At 44.6% G+C, this 19,908-nt stretch overlaps 1 protein-coding gene across 2 annotated transcripts in view; it reads right to left on the bottom strand.

The window, feature by feature from the left end:
• Positions 1-17,844, bottom strand: part of LOC311192823 (UDP-glucuronosyltransferase 1A1-like) — a gene marked incomplete at its 5' end in the record, with an annotated part of 36,744 nt that extends 18,900 nt beyond the window's left edge. The window contains one exon of one of the 2 annotated variants that reach the window (XM_084265418.1): positions 16,999-17,844. In XM_084265418.1, coding sequence (XP_084121544.1) covers positions 16,999-17,844 — 846 coding nt within the window. Of the gene's footprint in view, positions 1-8,801; positions 9,669-16,998 lie in introns of those variants that run through there. The other variant, XM_084265417.1, reaches the window with a different exon arrangement.
• Between the last annotated feature and the right edge of the window lie 2,064 nt (positions 17,845-19,908).

Below are 19,908 nucleotides of genomic sequence, written 5' to 3'. Positions count from 1 at the left end.
CCCTGAGAGGTGTCTTTTTTTGAAGGATAAAATAGGGGCTGGGAGGAGGAAGAACAAGGGCATGCTTTTTTGGCAGGTATATTTAAAACTGGATTAGCAACTCAGAAATACCTGGATCAGTCTGGGAAGAGCATGCCTTAGGGCAGTGAAAGCAAACAGCACTTAATGCATAGACAGGATTTACAGGCAATCAGCCCTAATTATGAAAATGATTACATAGAAGTAATTTTGCCCCTGTGGTGATTCACTGTGGAGGTTGATAGTCCGTAGTAGATTATTTTTCAAAGACATTTACTGAACTACCCCATCTTGAAGTACACCCTTTGTAAGGAAAATCTCTGGAAGGCAGTAAAAGCTGCTGCAGATGGCTCAGTGCATGCTAGCAGCTACAAAAACCTCTAGCAGTTTTGCAGAACATCCATGAGGTGAAAGGATAAGCCCAGACTGACAAAGCAACCAAAACATTACCCACCAACCAACACGTTGTGATGCTGTAGTTCTAAATTATGAAAGCATGGTCCTATTAACAGAAAAGGATCCATTGTTTCGAAAGACAGATTGTGGCAGTAAAACAAATGGTTTCAGTAGCAATAATACCGATCTGGCAAAGGTAAGAGGCAGAACTGCCTGCTAAGAAAGGTGGGGATCCCCCTCAGTGCACCCCGTAGTGAGACTACAGCAATGAACTACTTCCACACATAGCCCAAAGAAAACAAAACCGCTTAGATCCTGCTAATGCTATAGAAGAGTACCTGCAGGAGTGGGAGAGAATGAAAATAAACTCGTTTTTCTCACCCATTTTGTCTTTACAGCGTTTATGCACTCATAAACCCCACAAACTCCTGTACACAATTATAAATCCGCAGAGCATTTGCAAACGGCGTTTTTCCCTTCAAACCTTAACAAATTCTATCACGGAAATCACTGACCTGGGGCAATGGCTTTTTCTTTCCACAGTTTATACCTCCAATGAAAACGATGTTAGGCATCACTGGCATGGGATACTCGAAAACAAAATCCATTCTTTTAAGCCAAATAGATCCATGGCTTAAGAGCTCCTTCATTGTTACTGGTCTGCGGAGGACATCTGAGGCCAGAAGTTCAAATGGCAAATAGGCAAAATGGCAAAGAAAGGATTCTGATGATTTCAGCAATAAGTTCTCTACGCGCTGGGTAAACGTCATGTGGTCTGAGTTGTCTGTGAATGTTCTTGGGATGTAGGAAGGGGGGTCTGGACACTGGGTAGCCTGCAAATCCAAACTGCAAGGGAGTCCCCGTAAGAAGAATATGGATGGGATAGAGAGCTGCAGAGCCAGGATTTGTCCACACGGTACAACAGGATCGGTGAGAACAGCGTCAAATTTACTTCCTTCGAGGTACTGCATCAGATCCTTATTGTGCAGTAACCTGGTACAGGAGGAGGTGTAGATGCTGGAGATGACTCGGACCTTTTCATAAAGCCCAGTAATTCTTTGAAGAAAAGGTCTTCTCTCAAAAAGGTCGTTCGCAAATGAGCGCATGTTTGCCTCCAGTTCTTCCCTGGTCAGAGGCACCGGGTAGGTTTTCAGAGTGTAATATTCAGATGCCTTCACGTTCAGGTTCACTTCAGGTGCAACGACCACGATTTCGTGCTGTTTCTGGCTGAGAGCCGCCAGCACAGAGCGCATGCTGAGCCAGTGACTCCCATCCATTGGCACCACCAACAGCTTTCCACCAGCAGCCAAGCAAAACAGAGACAGGAAAACCAAAACCCCCGCAGAAACTAAGTAACTGTATTTACTTACATGAGCCATGTTCCATCAAACCCAAAGTCTGCTCATCTGCCCCAACCTAAGAGATTTTAAGTAGACCCACAGGCTCCTACCAGATTCTCACATTCCCCCCTAACGATCTGGCTTTTCCAGCAAAACCAGTAAACCATTCAAGGCACTGATGAATCATTTAAGTGACAAATCAGCTCGGGTTAGGCAGAACTTGATATCTGAGGCTCCCTTGAGTCTTTTCTGATTGACTCTCTGTGCTGATTCATGTTAGAATGGAAATGAAATCGGACTTCGCAAAAACAAAATCCAAGGTTTTTGAATAGTGCTGCCACTTGCCAGTGACTGAGCTCACTGAAAGCAGGTCTTTAAAATGTGCTCTTGCTTTTCTTCTTTCTTTTTACAGTTGTTCCAAAACGTTGGTTGAGTTTATGTTTAAAAGTATAAAATTATACCTCTCTACAATGCGATATCTGCAAATTCTGAGGCTCTGTTTTACAGAGCTCAGCACCGGCGCCAGGTACACCACCAGCACATAGAGGCACCAGCAAAGGAAAAATACAATTTGTCACGCATAATAAAACTTTGTCATCACCCTGACATACCTCTCTGTGCCTCTTCCAATCATTTTCTTCTTCCAGGAGCAATAGGAAGAACAGCCACTCAGTTCCCGTTGTGCCTGATTAAATATAGTAGAGCCTGGGCAGAAGTAGCCAGTGACCTCTGGTTTCAGGGCAGGAACTTATTTTAAACCATAGGATGTGGTATTATTACTTCAGGTGAACTGCTAGAAATAAGATACCATGTCTGAGTGGTTAACAAGTACTTAGGATAAACTTATCCACCCTTGGCGTTAGATTTTTGCCATTAGATGTAACTGCATGATGCAGAGTGGGAAGACAAGAAGAAATCAGGACTGAAGAATCAGTACATCTGCAACAAATATTGCTGATGGACCATGATCTGTAGCCCCTGAGCAAGATGAGAGAGAGAGTGGCTTCGGAGGAAAGTCTGATTTCAAGCTGGAGCTGCCCCTTGGCCTCTCCTGCAGGCAGGATGCCGCTTTTCCAGAGGACCAGCCTGGGTTTGTCCCAGAGGAGCCATTAAGCAGCACTGATGGAAGGAGGAGATAGGAACAAGCACTACCCTGATAAAAGTGGCCATGTGGGAGGTTCACAAGCAACCTGAAAGACACTTTTGTGATACGGACACTAGCAGCTCAACAGAAACAAGCAGTACTTTCAATGGGCAGCATCAGGAGAAGTACTGGGAGGAGGAAAGTAAAGCCTGAGGGCAGTTAAAGCTGGCTCTGGGGGAGAGGTGTGAAGCTTGTATAATGCAAATCTGTTTTCTCGGGAAGCTTCAGCTCTTTGTTCACAAAGGCCTAAGAATTTGGGGGAAGAGTGAGAGCGGTGATAGGCAGGAGTAATCCATTCCCCAAGACTCAGGAAAGGCTGTCGAGGGAAAAAAGTTCAAGGGAAGAATAGAGGAGAATCTGTAAAGTTCACAAAGGATAAAACTTAATCCCTTCTAGGAAACAATGGGATTTCTTCCTGAAATGGCTGGATGACATTCATCATCTGTTGAGGAGAGCTGTCTCCTATCTCTCCTTTTCCCACTTAATCTCTGGCTTCACGTGAAGCCGTTCTACTTACAGCAGTAGCAAACAGGACCATGCATCACCCGCAGCACCGACAAACTAACATACATCACGTGAGTGCTTTTATCAACTACATTTAGACTACAGATGCCCAGGCAACCACCCATCAGCATTTCCCTATCCAAACCAGCTGTCTCTTAAAGACGCAGTTGAGAATTCAGCTGTCTTGTTCTTGTGATGGAAGCTGCTGCTAAACCAAAATCTTCACCACAAAACATCAGCCTTTGACGCAAACAGAAGACCACTGCTACAGAAAAGAGCATGCGATGCTACTGCACATAATGCAGTGAGTTATTCTTCTGACTGGATAAGCAGCTCTTGAAGAAATATTTTGCCTTTTTTACATGGGGCACAGGCTTTTTGGAAGAGCTGCTGTAATTCGCTTGCCTTTCTTGCGTTAATTCCTGGGTGAGGTGATGTTTGTGTATCTGATTTGAGCTGGAATCAAATGTAACACAGCATGTTTGCAGATGTTTGCAGATGACACTAAATTGGCTGGGAGTGTGGATCTGCCTGGGGGTAGCGAGGCCCTACAGAGGGATCTGGACAGGCTGGAGAGCTGGGCTGAAGCCAATGGCATGAGGTTCAACAAGAGCAAATGCCGAGTCCTGCACTTTGGCCACAACAACCCCAGGCAGCGCTATAGGCTTGGGGCGGAGTGGCTGGAGGACTGTGTGGAGGAAATGGACCTGGGGGTACTGATTGATGCACGGCTGAACATGAGCCGACAGTGTGCGCGGGTGGCCAAGAAGGCCAACAGCATCCTGGCTTGCATCAAAAATAGTGTTACTAGTAGGAACAGGGAGGTAATTGTCCCCCTGTACTCAGCACTTGTGAGGCCGCATCTCGAGTACTGTGTTCAGTTTTGGGCCCCTCACTACAGGAAAGACATTGAGGCCCTGGAACACGTTCAGAGGAGGGCTACTAAGCTGGTGAGGGGTCTGGAACACAGGCCTTTACGAGGAGCGGCTGAGGGAGCTGGGATTGTTCAGCCTGGAGAAGAGGAGGCTCAGGGGAGACCTTATAGCTCTCTATAACTTCCTGAAGGGAGGTTGTAGTGAGCTGGGGGTCGGCCTCTTCTCCCGTGTAGACAGCGACAGAACTAGAGGGAATGGTATCAAGCTGCACCAGGGGAGATTCAGGCTGGACATTAGGAAGCACTACTTCTCTGAAGGGGTAGTCAGGCACTGGAATGCACTGCCCAGGGAGGTGGTGGAGTCACCGACCCTGGGGGTGTTCAAGGAAAGACTAGATGTTGTATTGAGGGACATGGTTTAGTGGGAGCTAGTAGTAATAGGTGAATGGTTGGACTAGATGATCTTTTAGGTCTTTTCCAACCTTGATAATTCTGTGATTCTGATTCTATGTGATCCCGCCACCAAACAAAATCCTGTGTTGGGCAGACCCAAGGAAAGGAGGTGGAATTACAGCTTCCTCTCCTGGTCTGCTATACCACTCTGTTGTTCATGTGAACTGACTACACAGAAAGTGTTAAGCTAAATTCCAGCTTTAAGTAAGAAATGCCCATGTGACACTATCAGACTCCACCCAGATTGTGCGAGAACTGCCAGAACTTTCCCCTTGTTATACCTTTCCCAGCCAGTCACTGACCTGAGATAATGATTTCTTCTCTCTGCAGTTTATGCCTCCAATGAAAATCATATTGGGCATTACAGGCATGGGATAGTCAAAGACAAAGTCAAGTCTCTTCAGCCAAATGGATCCGTGACTTAAAAGCTGCGTCATTGTCATTGGCCTTTGGAGAAAGTCTGATGCCAGGCTTTCAAATGGTGAAAAGACAATAGTGCAGGTGAAAGACTCTGAGAGAGCAATCAGGAAGTTCTTCACTCTCTGAGGAAATGTCATACGATCTGTATTGAGTGAGAGCATTCGCGGGACGTAGGATAGTGGGTCCGGACTCTGAGCGGCGTGATTGTCTATAGCGCACGGGACACCCCGCAAGAAGAAAACAGTAGGGATTGAAAAGTGTAAAGCAATGATCTGTCCACAGGGCGTCAGAGGATCTGTGAACACCGCATCAAATTTACTTTCCTCAATGTATTTCATCATCTCTTTGTTGTACAGTAAGGAGCTGCAGGAAGCGTGAAACATGGCAGAGCTCTTCCTGAAATGATCCCAGGTATTCAGAAATCTGGTCAGGAACGGCTCTTCGCTAAAACAGTTTGCACTAAGCGAGTGGATTAGCTCTTCCATCTCTTCCTTTTTGAAAGGCACGGGATACGTTTTCAGCTCATACGTCACTGAGGAACCTATCATCATTTTGCTGTCTGGTGCGATAACAACTATTTCATGCCCCCTCTTGCTCAGCACCGCCAGCACTTCCTTCATGCTGAGCCAGTGGCTGCCCTCCATGGGGATCACCAGCAGCTTCCCGGCAGCGGCAGGACTCAGGCAGCACACCAAGGGCAGCAGCACCACAGCCACCAGCATGTTGTGAGTTGGACGGGCAAGAACCCGCACACCAGAGAGGCTGGGGTGCTTTTGTAGCTACACTCCGCCTACGCAAACACAGCGCTTGGCAATGCTTTCTAACGATACCGCTGCCCTTCTGACTTGCTTCGCATTTTGCTGGTTCATGTTTGCATGCAATGGAGTCATGGTAGGTGATTAATGATTATAAAAGGTTGAGATGAGGTTTGTACTAACATTGACATGAGTAAAGCGTGTCTCTTGTGACGCAACTCCAGCTCGCTGCCTCAGCCTTCTCCTCTTCTTCCCATAGTAGGACCACAGGACACTTTTGACCATCAGCAACCCAGCAATGTTTATAGACATTTACTGACTGCATGCTCTAAGATATTTAGAAATCCATGAAAAATTAATCAGGAGAGCAGAAGGAACAAAGCACTGCTGGGATTACCCCTCTTGGTAGTACTGGGTCTTCAAAGAGTGCACCAAAATGACTCTTTTCCACCTAGCATTGGAGTTCCCCGTGCCACTGAAGGCTGTCAGAGTTGCCACAAGGTGTAGTAAAATGGTATTTTTTAAACAATTTTTTTTTTCCTAATGAAGCTGAGGCAAACTGTAGACTGAAACACAACTTACAGTAAAGATAATTACAAAGACAGGCTGGGAGAGCTAGGCTAGCTCAGCCCAGAGAAGAGAAGTCTGCTTCTATGGAGATCTCTGAACCTATTCCAGATCCTTCAGGGACTCCAGGAGAGCTGGAGAGGGGCCGGTGCCAAGGGCAGAGAGGGCCAGGCCAGGGGAACAGCCTTCAGCTGCAGGAGGGCATCTGGAGAGGGGCTGGGAGGCAGAAATCCTTCCTGGGGAGGGAGGAGGCCCTGGCACAGGGTGCGCAGAGAAGCTGGGGCTGCCCCTAGCAGGGTTCAAGGCCGGATTGGATGGGACTTTGGGCACCCTGGGTTGGTTGGGGGCATCCCTACTTATGGCAAGGGGGCACTGGGGGGACTTTGAGTCCTGTCTCCACCCAAACCAGTTTGTAGTTCTATAAACATGATAAACCAATGTTAAAGTATCCAAGTTTTGTTTTTTCCTTTTTTTTTTTTTTAAATTTAATAACTAAAGCCAGTTGGTACATCTGCAAACAACAAAGTCTTTTTTTTTTTCACTGATGCAAGCGTGCATTTTTTTGATAATAAGTAGCCAACAGAACATCTTTCAGAATTTCTACATGTAACTTCATCTAACCTCTTATCCTTTTGGGTATAAAACTAAGTTGCGAAACAGCAGTTCACCGTTGTACCTCAGATAACAAACCAACAACATGTTTCTAATTCATGAACTCAGGGGGTTCCTGGCCAATGTCAGCTCAGTTCATGATTGAAACAGTTCATGAACTCTGTGGATCTGGATCCTTCTTGGTTGTAAACTCTCAGGGTTTTAAATGTCAGTGATAACGTCTCACCATAAAAGTGGGTAAGTAGGTGGCAGGGCAGGTGCCTTTGGGATACTTGCTCCTCCAAGGCATTCATGGCTCTACATTGATATTGCAGTGATTTTCAAGACTGGTGGGAAAGCTTTGACCTCCTTTTCCTTCCTTCAAACACACATAGCCAATTCAAGTGTACCAAGTGGTGCTACACACTGTGGTGGTAAGAGGATTGGCTCTGCCACTTCCACCACAAGCACTGAACATACATATCTGGACAAAAGGGGAGGATATTAAGGGGAGGATATTATGTCTTCTACATGGTTTCAGGGGTACACACAATTTACAATACTTGAATATCCCTTTCCTGCTTCTGATCTGCTATAAAACATGCTGCACTTGATTCAGAGACCCAAAAACCTGAATGTGAATTTACAGAAGTCATCTATGCTCAGAAAGTCTTAAAACCTAATTAAATAACCTATAAAAGAATGGGAAGATACAATTTATAAAGGCTTTCTTTTTGCAGATAGATTCTGACACCTTGACAGAGAGCAGACTGCAGGCTACTCTTTCAGAGCAACGTTGCCGAGTCCTCTGAGACTGGCTTTGGTTGCTGGAACAGCTTATACAGAGATGGCCATGGCATAAGAAAATTAGATTAAGGGAAGCTAACAAGTCTGGCTTCCACTGAAAAGCAAAGTTTGCAAGTCACCAAAATTCTGGTGAGCTCCAGTTGAACAAAAGATCTTATTGTTCACATGAAAGGTATGTGTCACTTCAGTTCTCCTATCTGATAAGAATTGTAGAATCATAGACTGGTCTGGGTTAGAAGGGACCCCAAGGATCACAGAGCTCCAACCCCCCTGCCACAGGCAGGGCCACCAACCTCAGGCCTGGATCTACACCAGGTTGTCCAGGGCCCCATCCAACCTGGCCTTGAACACCTCCAGGGACGGGGCATCCACTACTTCTCTGGGCAGCCTGTTGCAGCACCTCACCACTCTTTCTGTAAAAAACTTCCCCCTAATATCTAATCTAAACCTTCCTTCCTTTAGTTTTAATCCATTCCCCCTTGTCCTGCCATTGTCTATCCTTTTAAAAAGTTGAATCCCCTCCTGCTTATAAGCTTCCTTCAGGGACTGGAAGGCTGCAATGAGGTCCCCCCGGAGCCTTCTCTTCTCCAGGCTGAACAAGCCCAGCTCCCTCAGCCTCTCTTTGTAGGGCAGGTGCTCCAGTCCTCTGATCATCATCGTGGTCCAGGCTTTAGGGTTTCCAGGATACCTTACAATCTGAATGCCGGATACTAGGAAATAACATTTTCTGCATCATGCAGGATTTCTCATTAGAATCACAGAATTATCTTGATTGGAAGGGACCATTCAGATCCTCAAGCCCAACCACCAACCTAACCTGCTTAGCTTTCTATCTCTAAACACCAAGTAGTTGTCAGTTAGGTTTTGATGTAAGGACGCTTGAATATTTATGTTCTTTCATTTTCAATCAAAAACAAAGTAAAATTTTATACCTGAGACAGTTTTTGCTTCTGATGACAGTTTATCCCTCCAATAAGAACCATGTTTGGCATCACTGGTCTCGGGAACTCAAACACAAAGTCATATCTCATTAGCCAAATAGATCCATGGCTTAGGAGGTCTGTAGCTGTCACTTTCTTCTGAAGAATCTCATATGCAAGTTCTTCAAATTGGGCGAATAGAGGCTTACAGTAAATGAACTCCAGCATACGGACCAGCACGTTCTTCACGCGTTGAGAAAATGTCATGCTATCTGAATGGTTAAGAAAGAGTCTGGGGACATAGGAAGGAGGGTTTGGGCATTGGGTAGCTTCAGAATCCATGCCACAAGGAAATCCCCGCAAAAAGTAGACAGAAGGAACTGAAAGATGCTCAGCAATTATTGGTCCACACATCAGAATTGGATCCGTGAACACCACGTCAAACTTGCTCTCTTGCAGATACTGCATTAGGTCTTCGTTGTGCAGAAGGCTCTTACAGTTGGTGAAAAAGAACTTGATGATTTCTATCATGCTTTGATACATTGTAATAATAATATTCAAAACAGATTGCTCAATAAAATGAGCGTTAATGAATGACTTGAGCACAACATCTAAGTGGTCCTCTGCGTAAGGTATTGGGTATACTTTCACTGTATAGTTCTGAGGCTTCTTGGGCTTCATATGCAAACTCGTTGACGGTACAAGCACAACAACTTCATGTCCATTTTGCTGGAGTTTCTCCACCACTGGGCGCATGCTGAGCCAGTGACTTCCATCCTGAGGTATCACCAGGATCCTTCCACCTTCAGCAACAATTAATGATGACAGAAGAAGAAATATCCAAGCCTGTTGGTAAAGACACTGACACGGAAGAGCCATTTCGGTCGAACTAAAGTGAAGAGCTCTGCTCTGGAGGAGGCACTCAATACCTTTACATGAAGGTCCATACAAACTTTAACCTTTCTGCAGGGAACTTATTGACCACAGAAAGAAATGTTTAACTTCCCAATATGGTTGTTGTTATCCTTCAGTATTGCAATTGCTTGTATAACAGGGAAGGGGAGCACACTGTTCTTGAAAAGAAGATTTCCCCTTTGTACTTTTTGTTAATTTTTAAGCTTGGATGTAGGTCAGCACATGCCTTTCTTCATGAAACTAAGAAGACCAGGGATGTCATCTTGTAATAATAATTGTGGCTAATACAATTGGCTTATTAAGTACCAAGTGAGAAATTAAGCGTCATTTTGCATTCAAAAGGCAACCTTTACACCCAGCAGAATGAATGAAAATTGAAACATCATTTGTTTTATAGACTAGCCTAACTGAGAAGACCTAGCGAGTACGCAGATGGTAAAGTAGGCTGATGGTAAATTCCAACATCATGGAAGGCGTCAAACATGCATGTCCTATGAATACATCACAGCTACCAGGATGTACCAGGATGTGCAATCCCAAATCTGAGAAGAACAATAATTTTTATCCTTATGGTACTAGGCAAAATAAACCCAAAAAAACCCCAAAACCAAATCACAACAAAAATCTAAATGATGGGTTCAAGGCAAATGAAATGAAAAGAGGCTAGTGTAGATCTTTTGGGACACAAAGAAGGAGCCTTGGTCTTTGGTTACTGTCCTGAAAGTTCATTTTATATATTATAAGCAAGACAAAAGTTAGGAGGAGGTATGGTATCTTTTACTGATCCCACTGATAACACACACAGAGAAAAGCCCAACAAGCAAACTAGTCTTCTGAGCTCTCCTTTCAGAGTTACAGGTGGTAACATAAGCAACCACATATAGATTTCTCCTGGACCTCTTCAGCTACTAAGCCCTGACAGAGCTGCAAACTTGCCTTTCCTCTTTGCTGTTTCCTTCTGAGTAGCAGCCTCATTTTGATGAGGAGATCTTTGCTTAATTAAATTAGCCAGGAATTTGGTAGTTGAACCTATGGGTTTGAATCTACAGGAGGGCACAAGCTGGCCCTAGGGTTCATGTTTCCTTAGAGAGGTAGTAACACCCCAGCTTGGGTTTCCAAAGAAAGCTCTAATCAGGTGGTGTGACCCTTTGTTTGCTGGCATTGTGCTGCTATTCCCTGGAAACCTGCAGTGAACAGAGTCGCTCGGAGCTTTGCTGGAGGAAAGTTTTCTCTTTATGCAAGTAAAAGCAATGCCAGACCAAAGTCTTTTAGGTGGTACTAAGGGAGAGGTCCTCAGGAAGGAAAGAGCTGATGCAAAACTCATCAGCAGTTTTGCTTGCTCTTTTCCTTTATAAGCAGTGGGGCGATTTCCAGCATCTTCAGTACAAAGAAACAAACCCTTACAGTCTGAGGTACTGGGGTGTGCCTCAGCAAACCCCCAAGATGTGGTAGCACCACTGTATAACTCCACACCGTCATGCTGACATGGAGGAACCACCTTTAGACATGGAGAACAGCCAATACAAAGTTCATCTTTCAGTCTCTATTTGACCACAAATCTCCTGCTGGTATGGCCACACTTTCTTCCAGACTCAAAAGACTCCCTACTTTTTGTACCAGACCATGGGAGTAAAAATCGTTGAAAAGTAGGGGCAGCAACAGGAAGGACAGAGTTTAAAAAGTATATGTAATATATCAAAATAAATAGAGGTAAACAGAAAACAGACAAAGAACAGTCAAAGTTCTTAGGTTAGCATAGAATCAGCTGAGGTCAGGTGTCCGCGGGATAATTATTATTCAGAAAATTAACAAACTGGCTCATTTTTCAGAATGATGTGGTATGTTTACAGAATCACAGAACGTTAGGAGTTGGAAGGGACCTTGAAAGATCATCTAGTCCAACCCCCCTGCCAGAGCAGGGTCACCCAGACTAAATCACACAGGAACGCATCCAGGCAGGTTTGAATGTCTCCAGAGAAGGAGACTCCACAGCTTCTCTGGACAGCCTGTTCTAAGGCTCCGTCACCCTCACAGGTAAAAAGTTTCTCCTGACATTTACATGGAACTTCCTGTGCTCCAGCTTGCACCCATTAGCAAGTGTTTGTCATTCATTTTCCTGTAGCAAAGGGCACCTGGACCCCTGTCAGGTTTGAAAGGTGTGGTGCTCTTTACCAATCCTCCTGCATGTGCAGAGAAGCCTTGTGGAGCAGTTTGAGGAACAGAGGTCTCAAGGAGTGAGTATCTCATGCCAGCTCCTGGCATCTGTGAGGAAAACCATCCTCACTTGATACCAGAGGGCAGAAATTTTACGTTAAACAAAGCTGAAGCTGGGGTGACTGCAGATTTCCTTCTAGGAGTATCTCTCACCATAAGGCTGGTGTGGGTTACTCCAGGGTATCTCTTTAAGCTGGTGAGGGGTGCTGCGGTGAAGGGTTGAGACTGCTTGGACCTTGAGCTGTGACTGTGTTGAGGGGTTTGGGTGCAGGTATCCATACCCCTCACCCTATGATTGCTTCAGCTGTAAAAAGTACTACAACTCTCAAACAATGTATCTCCGTGTTGGACTGCTGTGATGTGTGGATTTCTTCTAACCCGAGCAGTAAACACTTAGTGGCACTGACGGAAGAGGGTAGCAAAAGAATACCGCACAACTACTTGTAAGAGCAGCACTAAAACTAGAACTAAAACCAAATTTGAGGCAGCCTGGATTTGATTTCCTCTTGTTGGATGAGATTCTTCACCCCTTTATGCTCTGGGGTCTTATAAGCAGAAACAGGTTGCTCAAATGCATGAATAGTGATGTCATTTGATTTCCTGGGTTTTTGGATGATGGATTGGGTTTATACATGAAGGAATCCTTCTGTAACTGAAACCACTTTTTTTTCCCCTTCTCTTTTCATGCTAAACAGTGTCAGGCAAAAAGCGTACAATAAAATGCAGGTTGGTAGCTGCCAACGTGAACTTGCCTGAGTCTCCCCATGTATTGTACATACTGATGGAGACATACTGGCATTCATCCACCCAGGATAAGACAGTAGATAGTTTGGCTAGCTGACTTCAGATGAAAAACAACATGTAAAACTGATGATATGTTGACTGCAAGTTGGAAAGTAACACTCAGAGTCTTTGCAGTAGCTAGAGGCAGCCGATAGGTCTAGGGAGGTGATTGTACCCGTGTACTCGGCATTGGTGAGGCTGCACCTCGAGTGCTGGGTCCAGTTCTGGGCCCCTCACCATAAGAAGGACATGGAGGTCCTGGAGCACGTCCAGAGAAGGGCAGCCAGGCTGGGAAATGGGATAGAGGGCAAATCCTCTGAGGAGCAGCTGAGGGAGCTGGGGGTGTTCAGCCTGGAGAAGAGGAGGCTGAGGAGAGACCTTCTCACGACCTACACTGACCTGCCAGGAGGGTGCAGAGAGGTGGGCGATGGTGTCTTCAGCCAGGGGACAGGAGATGGGACAAGGGGAAATGGGCTCAAGCTGCTCCAGGGCAGGGTCAGATCAGATGTGAAGGAAAGGTTCTTTTCCCTGGTAGAGTTGTCAGAGCCTGGCACAGGCTGCCCAGGGAGGGCGCTGAGTCCCTAGCCGTGGATGTGTTTAACAGATGGGTAGATGAGGTGCTCAGAGATATGGTTTAGCATAGAACAGGAATGGTTGGACTCAAGGATCTTTAAGGTCTTTTCCAACCTTGTGATTCTGTGACTTCTGAGGGAGCTCTTTCCAAAGCAGTGAACAGAAATCATGTGAAAATCATCTTACATGATCCTGAAATTAATGACTGCTTTCTAACAGAAAGAGAAATGACACTTGGAGCTGCTCAGGTAACTGTAATTGGAGCATTTCCAAACTTTTGCAGGGCAATATATATTTGATACTTGTAAATGTTATGCTCTTACACCCTTTTTGAGCATAGACTTCTGTCACATACAATGTCTTCAGACTCATGTTACAGAAGTAGTTGTAATTTAAAGAGAAGGCAAGCTTCCCATGGAAAGGGAAACTGAGGCAGCTGTTCCATTTGATCTGAGGGAAATTTTGTCAAAAGAACCATGTATTGCAGCCTCCTTCAGTATTTCCTCTTCTAAATCTGGGAGGCACAGGGATGTGGACAAGAGCAGACTTGAAGAGGACAGTGAGATGAACAGATGCACAGTGCAGGGCGTTTCAACTTTCTTTTCCAAAATCAGCCCTGCTTTTCCTTGCCTGCTGTTGTGTATTTCATCACTGCACTTTGAGGCAGCTGAACAGTCGGTTCATGTATGGTGATGACTACTGCTTCAGCACTGAAAGCTATGAGCTCCCCTATAGCCATATTAATCTTAGCTACCCATGTTAGCAAATTAACAGTACTGGTAGATGTGACAGGATCCCTTCTGAGGTTACACAAAGTGATTGTGCAGGCTTTCTGAGTGTGTTGCTGTGTGCCAGGTATGTATATGCCCTTTGATACCACTTATTGTATGCTCTGGCTTCTTACCAAAGTCTTTGAAACAGGCAATTAAAGTGGAATTGAAAGGACCAATTAGACAGTCTCCTTAACAGAGCCTCCCAGATGTTGCTGGTTCTGGCAAGAGAGTTCCAGAACAGGACCTATTTTCTTAATCCTTGTTCTGAAGGGACAAATCATAGGGTCTGTATTCAGTTATACTACTTCTTTACTTAACTACCTACTTAAATCCTACTTAACTTAAATGTTAATAAGTTAACCAGTTGTTTAAACAAGTGATGGGTGTTTTAGGTTAAAACCAAAGCAAGACAAAACCCACCCAAAGCTCACCAGGAACACCTTTGAACGGTTGCTATAGCTTACATCTCTGTACTTTACTTTGATCAAATTGTACAAACTTTGTTTTTACAAGCTGCCCAAAAAAACAACTTTGCATTAACTTTGACTAAAGACAAGATGTTCGTCAAAGGGCATCAGGACTCAAAGTCTGATTTCATTGAGGATGTTCCCCTTAATGAAGGACCACTTACTGTGCCAGCATTCGAGTCCTTCTGGTGTCATCAGGGGATGAGCTGGCAAGCTGGCACAGGACCTCTGCTCAGCCAAGATACTAGGTCTGATTTCTAGTGAGCCTTGTATTAAATCTCCAGGCACATCAGGACTTCACCAAAAGAGTGGTGAAGCATTGGAACAGGCTGCCCACTGAAGTGGTGGAGTCACTGTCCCTGGAGCTGTTCAAGAAGTGGGTAGATGTGGTGATTCAGAAGATGCTTTAGAGGTTCCGGTGGTGTAGTGCTGATGGTTGGACTTGATGATCTTGAAGGTCTTTTGCAACCATAATGATTCTATGACTTGGCAACTGGATTTATGTGTCTGTTAATGAATATGTAATTGCCTCTGAGGCAGATGCCTGTGCAAAGCAGGGACAGGAGAAACCCAGCCTGAGGCAGCTTGTGTAGTTATCTTACTTAATAAGTGCGGGTTTTGTTCCCTCGGGCTCAGTCCTGCTGTCTCATGGGAAAGAATGCAGACCGTGGACAATGCTTACGGCTCAGGAGGGACAGGGAACATGGGATTTAATTCCCAGCTCTTGTGCTGGACAAGACACAGACACATGACCAGTTCTGCAGAAGCCCCTCAGCACCCTGATGCCATCAGGCGCTTCACGGCATCACACGAGATGCAGCAGGAAGCTGCTGATTTTTCTGCCTGTGGAAAACATGGCAAGTGGTTGAACAGAAAGGTTTGTGTCTTAAGACACTCATCTGAGGTGAAAAAAATAAAATAATTTTGAATCTCTTGTTATCTCTCCCTCTCCTAATGATCCTATTGTGTTTTGTTTCCTGTTGAGTAATGGGCTACTGGGTTTCACAGAGCTATCTATTCTTATCAGATGATTATATTTCTGAACAGTAATAATCAACCCAGGGTTTACTACGGTGTATGGATAGGTAGGGTAGGGGTTTTTTCCTCCTCTATGACTCGCTTCACGTTTGTTTGTACTCTACAATGTGATTGCCTTGTTGCTGGGCGCTGCTCAAAGTGGAGTAGGAGGAATTCTTCTGCTCTCTGTAGAAAATGTAGTTAGAAAAGGCGGGCTGAAGGCACATGAAGTTTGGAATGTGTTATTTCCCCCAAATGACAAATGTTAGCATGAAGACAGTAGAGGCCAGGTGTATAAAATCGGGGCAGGATGTCTCTATCCTTGTAGCAAGCTACAAACTGTTTGCAGTTCTAAGACCTTCAAGGTGCAGGAAGTAAAGGCATAGGTCATACAGCCAGCAAGAATTTGCCTCTTAAATCTCAAGGTAGGAACTACCACTCTCCTGAGCCTAATGTATGAGAATGCCTTATTTATAATATCATGCTAATTGATAATGTTATTCTTTATTTGCCTTACTCTTTATTATGTTCAGTGAACTCTGCATAGTCAGGTCAAAGAGTATAAAAGAAATCTGAAAAGAAGAGAGGAAAAAACACACCCCTTCACCTGAAAGATACCGTATTGCAACTGTGCAGTGATATTATGTGAGCACAATTCAGAAGTGAGGGGGTAACTTCATAGGAAAGAGATTTCTGTCCTGCTCTGAGCCTGGAAAAAAATGTCTACTGCTATTAATTGTTTTAGAGATGATACAGTAACTGTCAAAATAGATTTTGAATTTCTAGATTAGCATTAAAAAAAAAAACCCAACCTGCAGAACAATTCTAGTAACAGCAAATGTCAAGAAATAGGTGTGAAGGCTTAGCTGAGTTCTGTACCAGTCTAAATACATGAGTTTAGATTAATTCTTCCCATTCCAACATTATATTTATGCTTCACCATGATCTACAAACAGAAATAACTGAAAAAATATATTATATATATATATATAAAAAATATATTTTTATATATATATATATATATCTATATATATCTATATATGGCCGGTTTGGGAACCATATGTCAGGAAAATGCAACCAAAGCAAATTAACTGACTGTGCTGAGCCTGGAGTTAAAAGCAAAAGACTACTCTGGGAGCATGGTCTTTGGAATTTTTTTGGTCAGGTGAAAGAAAGAGATGTTGAGCTCCTTGAAAATTAAATCAAAACCATGTGTGGGGGATAAATAGGATCCACACACTGAGGATGAAGTCTTATTTTTTTGTTGGACTGGTAAGAAAATCCTCATTAATTCAAATAAGTTGTCTGCCTCTGCTTGATTTCAGCTTGTTGAAAAACAACCACCAAAACCTGGTTGAATTAAATCATTCCCAGAAGTGAAATGAAAAATAAAACCCACTAAAATTCCAGAAACAATATAGTTGCATTTCACTGGCAAAAGTATAATCTGGATGAAAAAGAACGTACCTTAGACAGTGGTTTCCTCTGAGCACAGTTTATACCGCCTATAAAGACCATGTTGGGCATCACTGGTCTGACATACTCAAACACAAAATCAAATCTCAGAAGCCAAATGGAAGCAGAGTTCAGGAGGTCTAGCAGGGATACATCTCTCTGAAGAACTTCAGAGGAAAGCTTTAACGCGTCCGCATAGAAGCCATTACAGTACACAAGCTCCAGGAGGGCAACTAGTGCATTTTCTACTCTCTGGAAAAATGTCATGTGGTCAGAGTTGAAGGTAAATAGTCTCGGGATGTAAGAGAGAGGGTTCGGGCACTGTGGTGCTTCGTAGTGTAAGCTGCAAGGAAATCCTCTCATGAAGAACACAAAGGGAAGAGAAAAATAATTAGCGAGTGTCGCTCCGCACATAAAAACAGGATCTGTTAGGATGGCATCGAATCTGCTTTGATTTAGGTACTGCAGGGTCTCCTTGCTGTTGAACAGGTCCTTACACTGCATGAAGAATGCGTTGAAAACGTGCACCGAGGTGTTGTACAGTGTAAGAGTGTTCAGTGGGAAAGGCAGGTCCTTCAGGTGACTGGCAACGTACTCGCGAAAGGCATTATCCAGCTCTTCTAATGTGTAAGACACTGGGTATGTTTTCACGGTGTATGCCTGTGTCATCTTCATCTGCCAGCTTATTTCTGGTGTAAGCACCACCACTTCGTGTCCTCTCTCAGCGAGCTTTTCGACCACTGCCTGCATGCTGAGCCAGTGGCTTCCCACCATGGGTACCACCAGGAGTTTCCCTCCATCTGTGAGGCTGGGAAGGAGTAAGATAAAAATCCAGACACAACAAAACCTCAAAGTCATCTTCCCACGGTCACGATGTGGACTGTGAAATAGTTGTCTCCTTCAGTTGCTTGAAGATGTTTTTAAAGGAAGCCAATGCGATTTATCTGTTGAGTTGTGTTACTTTGTCACAACCTTCTAGTTAATGATTCATTGCTTTGACTTGTGACTTGTTTGGATTTTGGTTTGGGTTTTTTTTTTTTTTTCTTTACTCATAAAGCCAAATGCAGCCACCCTTTCCTCTGATGTTCCTGTTGGAGTTCCTTGGTGTTCAACGGAGAACTAGCTTCACAGCATGCTAAACAGATTTCTTAGGACTCCCCTCTATAATATTGATGTGCCCTGTCTTATGCCTTGGCCAGGACTGAGGAGGGCAAATCTGTTGTGAACAGCTCCAACATCACTGTTAAAAATTAAAACAGCTTCAACGAATTTTATTGTGGTTGGAGATGCAGATGTTCAGATAACTTCTCCGAGGACAGCACAGCAGACCTTCAAGATAAGGGGTAAGGGCAGATGAAGCAATTCCTCCAAGCTAGTAGGAATCTCACAGTCTGCAATGACAGGAGACGCTGAGAGGGGCTGACCTGACAGCTGAGTTAGAGAGCCAGGCAGCCTCTGTCCCTCAGACACACAACTTCCTTTCTGCCCCTTCCATACAGTGGTCAATGCAAAGAAATTAATTGCATATTGTTTTTTTCACATTTTCCTATCAGTCTTTTTATTTCTTTTTCCCATTTTACCAATGCCTATAGCTTTTTTCCTGTGCAGAGAAGCTACTGGAAAAGTGGCAGTTTTCTTCGAGGATGACTTTTCAGAAAACAAAATATTTCCGCTTCAGTGTAAGGGGAGAAGCTTTGAGGTATAAGTGGAAAAAATAGTCTGAGTCTTCTATGTTGTTATAGGAAAAGAAAAAAGGAAAAAAAAAAGATAAATAGTGACTAAACTCTGTTATTTCCAGATGTATACAAGACACAATTTAAAATTATCATTGGAAAGATAGCCAGTTTAACAAAGAGCATTTGCTCATACCAATTTTTGCAGTATGTTTTGCAATGGCACCCCGTCCTTTGCTGAAGAGAGGTGAAAAGAGAGCTGGTAGGGCAATGTCCTGCTTTCCCCTCCCCTCTGCAGGAAGGTGAATTTGGCATCCAAACTTCTCAGCACCTTTAACAGAGTGAGTGCAAAGGCAAGCCCAGGACGGGTGAAGTTAATCAGTACTTTAGATGCGTTTATCAGTGGTTGTGAGTGTGCCAGCAGCTCTCTCAATTGGCTTGGTTATCTGGCTGGGCTCCCTTGACGAGTTAAACTTTGCCAAGTTCAAGGGAGTGCAAGATAGGAGCTTCTTGCCTCTCACACACAGTCATCCATACAAGGAGTGAGAACTTTGAATTTGGGTAAGAAGCTAAGTAAGAAGCTCTTACCCAAAGGCCAGGGGAGGGAGGAGAGGGGCTGTGCTGGATGGAGGGATCCTGTGTCAGCACGAGTGCTGCCTGTGGCTCTATGGCCTTCTTGGCATGACGAGCGTGATCGGAGCAGACTGCAATGAGAGTCAGCCCTGGCAGCAGATGCGATGGCAGCTGGGTCAGTCTAGGCTTGGCAGCATGTGGAAGGCAGCTGTGAACACCTAGCTTGTGTCAGAGATGGAGCTGGTCTCCTCTGAGTATCAGGCAGGCTCCTCTGTGTTTGCCTTCCCATTGCCAGTATAAGCCCTAGCCTGCACCAGGCAGGGCCATGCAAGTCCTAGGAGGAAACCAGACCAGCATGGGTGGCCCGGCTCCATCCCCACATCCCCAGCTACCTCACTTCAAGAAGGATGTTGAGGTGCTGGAGAGCGTTGAGAGAAGGGTAATGAACCTGGTGAAGGGTCTGGAGCACAAGTGGTATGAGGAGCAGCTAAGGGAGCTGGGGCTTTTTAATCTTGAGAAAAGGAGGCTGAGGGGATACTTTGCCACTCTACAGTGGAGGTGGTGAAGTCACCATCCCTGGAGCTATTTAAAAGAAGCGTAGATGTTGTGCTTGGGGACGTGGTCTAGAGGTGGACTAGGCAGGGTTAGGCTGTGGTTGGACTTGGTGATCTTAAAG

The sequence above is a fragment of the Gallinula chloropus genome (genome assembly GCF_964237585.1).
Source record: "Gallinula chloropus genome assembly, chromosome: 5".
Classification (NCBI taxonomy): domain Eukaryota; kingdom Metazoa; phylum Chordata; class Aves; order Gruiformes; family Rallidae; genus Gallinula; species Gallinula chloropus.
Note: the sequence above shows the minus strand (reverse complement) of the source record. Positions and strands in the feature narration are given on the sequence as shown.